Genomic DNA, 4,293 nt, shown 5'->3' on the forward strand with positions numbered 1-4,293 from the left:
TCCAGCCACCATACTACGAACGGTCAGGTTATCGGAATTGTCTTTGAGCATCTCCAACAGTGGCTGCAAAAAACACACGCGGGGGACGGTTCTGCGCGCTCCAGCGAAGACGGGAAACGATTGCACACGCGGGGAAAAAACAGGAGCTCGCGCGCTAGATTTGGCACACTGTGTCCGGCACACCTATAAAATGCAGTGCCCTTTGCCGTTCTCTCCTCGCTCCTTCTACCGCTTTCTCTCCTTGCCGCCGACACGCCACCACCGCGTCACCATGCCGCCACGCCACCGGGGAGCTTCGGGCTACCGCGGTGTCCACGTGCGTCCTTCCGGCACCTACTCCGTCGAGATTCGGTCCGGCAACGTGCGCCTCGGCCTCGGAACCTTCGACACCGTTCAGGAGGGCGCCAGCGGGTACGACGCTACGGCGTGGCGCCTCCGGCGGTCCCGTTGGGACATGAACTTCCTGGACGTGGTGACGCGGGAGCGGGCGCAGGAGTTGGCGCCTCCCCCGCGGTTTATCACCGACGAGGATCGTCGCGAGAACCGGAGGCGGGAGCGCCGTCTCAGCCTAGCCGAGATGGACGAGGAAGCCATGGCGCTGTGGCGCCAACGCTTCCCGCAAAACGTCATCAACGAGCAATAGTTCTTCATCGAGAGGAGGGCGGAGAGGGAGGAGAGGATGGAGGAGCGAGCTGCCTATCGCGAGGACAGGCAAACGCGGAAGGCGGTCGCTAAATTCAACATCACGCTAGGAGATGCGTCGTCCTGGGACTCCAACGACGAGCGGTTTCTTGACGCCTACATTTAGACGTCGAAGGAGGACATCACCGCGGCAGAGTCCAAGTCGGAGGATGGCGAGTAGTAGTAGTTTTTCGTTTTATCTATCTATTGTAGTAGGAGGCTATGAACTATCTATGCACTATCTATATATCGTAAGAGGAGGTTGTGTGACGAACTATTATCATTTGTATTATCGGAGCCAAATGTCTATCGAATCATAGTACAAAAACAAGAAATATAGCGTGCCCGCTGGAGTGTCTCGGGCACGCTTTATTTTGTGGCGGCCGCTGGAGCCAGCACATCGCCGCACGCAAAAGCTGGATCACCCGGCGTTGTATTCTGTTTTTAGCACGCCGTGCGTGTCTGTTGGAGATGCTCTTAGAGCCATCACCAGTAAGATGAAATAGGCTTTCACCCCGCTATATTAATATAGCAACCACCAGATACAACGAGAAGTCCAACGCTGGGGCAAACAGCACAATCACGCTCAAAAGAACAACAAGAAAAAAAATAAGAGAAAGAAATGTCAGTAGCACTGGATCAACGAAAGTTGTAGTATCCCACAACCGCTGCGCACACCGGATACATCCGCCACGCTCCAATGCCATCGAGTCGCCGTGTACCAAGTGTTGGGCACGTAGTAATTTAAAAAATTTCCTACGCACATGCAAGATCATGGCGATGCATAGCAACGAGAGGGGAGAGTGTTGTTTACGTACCCTCGTAGACCGGCAATGGAAGCGTTGACACAACGTAGAGGAAGTAGTCGTACGTCTTCCCGATCTGACCGATCCAAGTACCGAACGTACGGCACCTCCGAGTTCTGCACACATTCAACTCGGTGACGTCCCTCGAGCTCCGATCCAGCAAAGTGTTGAGGGAGAGTTTCGTCAGCACGACGGCGTGATGACGATGATGATGTTCTACCGACGCAGGGCTTCGCCTAAGCACCGCTACGATATGACCGAGGTGGAATATGGTGGAAGGGGGCACCGCACACGACTAAGGAACGATCACGAAGATCAACTTGTGTGTCATGGGGTGCCCCCTTGCCCCCGTATATAAAGGAGGGAGAGGGGGAGGTGCGGCCGGCCCAAGGGGTGCGCCTGGAGGAGTCTGAGAGAGTCCTGGATTAGGGGGTGTCCGGAGGGCCGGACTATACCTTCAGCCGGACTCCTGGACTATGAAGATACAAGATTGAAGACTCCGTCCCGTGTCCGGAAGGGACTTTCCTTGGCGTGGAAGACAAGCTTGGCGATATGGATATGTAGATCTCCTACCATTGTAACCGACTTTGTGTAACCCTAACCCTCTCCGGTGTCTATAAACCGGAGGGTTTTAGTCCGTAGGACAACATACAGAACAACAATCATACCATAGGCTAGCTTCTAGGGTTTAGCCTCTCCGATCTCGTGGTAGATCTACTCTTGTACTACCCATATCATCAATATTAATCAAGCAGGACGTAGGGTTTTACCTCCATCAAGAGGGTCCGAACCTGGGTAAAACTTCGTGTCCCTTGCCTCCTGTTACCATCCGGCCTAGACGCACAGTTCGGGACCCCCCTACCCGAGATCTGCCGGTTTTGACACCGACATTGGTGCTTTCATTGAGAGTTCCTCTGTGTCGTCGCCGTTAGGCTTGATGGCTCCTACGATCATCAATAGCGATGCAGTCCAGGGTGAGACCTTCCTAACCCGGACAGATCTTCGTCTTCGGCGGCTTCGCACTGCGGGCCAATTCACTTGGCCATCTGGAGCAGATCAAAAGCTATGCCCCTGGCCGTCAGGTCAGATTTGGAAGTTTAAACTACACGGCTGACATCCGCGGGGACTTGATCTTCGACGGATTCGAGCCACTGCCGAGCGTGCCACACTATCACGACGAGCATGATCTAGCTCTGCCGCCGAACAGTGCCCTGGAGGCCGCGCCCGCATCGGCTTCGACCCTTAATTCGGAGCCAACTGCGCCGATCGAGGATGGGTGGTTGGACGCCGCCTCGGGGCTGCGATCCCAACAGCGACCGAGCCGAACACCAGCCCCGCACTTCGCGAGACTCGTGACTCCAAGGAACCGGACTCCGAACCCTCCGCGCCCCTGCCGATCGAATCTGATTGGGCGCCGATCATGGAGTTTACTGCCGCGGACATCTTTCAGCACTCGTCTTTCGGCGATATTCTAAAGACACTAAAGTCTCTCTCTTTATTAGGAGAGCCCTGGCTGGACTACGGTCAGCAAGGTTGGGATACGGACGATGAAGAAATTCAAAGCCCACCCACCACCCACTTTGTAGCCACTGTCGACGATTTAACCGACATGCTCGACTTCGACTCCGAAGACATCGACGGTATGGACGCCGATGCAGGAGACGATGAAGAATCAGCGCCTATTGGGCCCTGGAAAGCCACCTCGTCATATGACATATACATGGTGGACGCCCCAAAAGAAGGAGATGGCGATGGAACAGCGGAGGATGACCCCTCCAAGAAACAGCGCCGGCGTCAGCAGCGCCGCTCAAAATCCCGCCAAAGCAAATATGATGATTCCAGCACGGGAGATAATAATACTCCAGAGAGTGCCGAAGAAAACCCGCTCCAGCAAGATTCAGCACAGGAGGATGGAGAAGCCAGCCCTCATGAGAGAGCGGCAGACAGAGAGGTCGAGGACGATAATTATATGCCTCCCTCCGAAGACGAGGCAAGCCTCGACGACGACGAATTCGTCGTGCCAGAGGATCTCGTCGAGCAAGAGCGTTTTCAACGCAGGCTTATGGCCACGACAAGAAGCCTCAAGAAAAAACAACAACAGCTTAGAGCTGATCAAGATTTGCTAGTCGACATATGGACTGAAGTCCTTGCGGCCGAAGAGCATAAACTCGAACGCCCCTCCAAGAGCTACCCAAAGCGCAGGTTGCTACCCCGATTAGAGGAGGAAGCACTTAAACCTACATCATCAGCACTTGATACGGCCGACCGGCCACCTCGTGGCTGCGACAGAGAGGCCTCTCGGCCCTCCACTCAAGCCGCACCCCGTACCAAGGCACGGGAAAATGCGCCAGACCTGCGAGATATGTTGGAGGACAAGGCAAGGCAAACAAGATCGATCTACAGATCGCGTGGGCGCCCCACGACTCGAGACGATAACCGTCACGCCGGACAAAAATCCGGTAGGGCCGAACACAGTAGACAAAGCTCATTGGAGCTACGTCGTGATGTAGCCCAGTACAGAGGCGCCGCACACCCACTATGCTTCACATACGAAGTAATGGATCATCAAATCCCCAAGGGTTTCAAACCCGTAAACATCGAATCATATGATGGCACAACAGATCCTGCGGTATGGATCGAGGATTATCTCCTTCATATCCACATGGCCCGCGGCGATGATCTCCACGCCATCAAATACCTCCCACTCAAGTTTAAAGGACCAGCTCGGCATTGGCTTAACAACTTGCCAGCAGGATCAATCAGTTGTTGGGAGGACCTGGAAGCCGCATTCCTCGACAATTTCCAG

General features: G+C 54.7%; 1 protein-coding gene across 1 annotated transcript; it reads left to right on the forward strand.

Moving 5' to 3' along the window:
• The first annotated feature begins 271 nt into the window (after positions 1–271).
• On the forward strand, positions 272–643 carry LOC147961931 (ethylene-responsive transcription factor 13-like). The gene has a single exon (XM_087533993.1). It carries the CDS (start codon positions 272–274, stop codon positions 641–643), a length of 372 nt encoding a protein of 123 aa, XP_087390119.1.
• The last annotated feature ends 3,650 nt before the right edge of the window (positions 644–4,293 follow it).

The sequence above is a fragment of the Triticum urartu genome, chromosome 7A (genome assembly GCF_056163025.1).
Source record: "Triticum urartu cultivar PI428250 chromosome 7A, HENAU_Tu73, whole genome shotgun sequence".
NCBI classification, from domain to species: domain Eukaryota; kingdom Viridiplantae; phylum Streptophyta; class Magnoliopsida; order Poales; family Poaceae; genus Triticum; species Triticum urartu.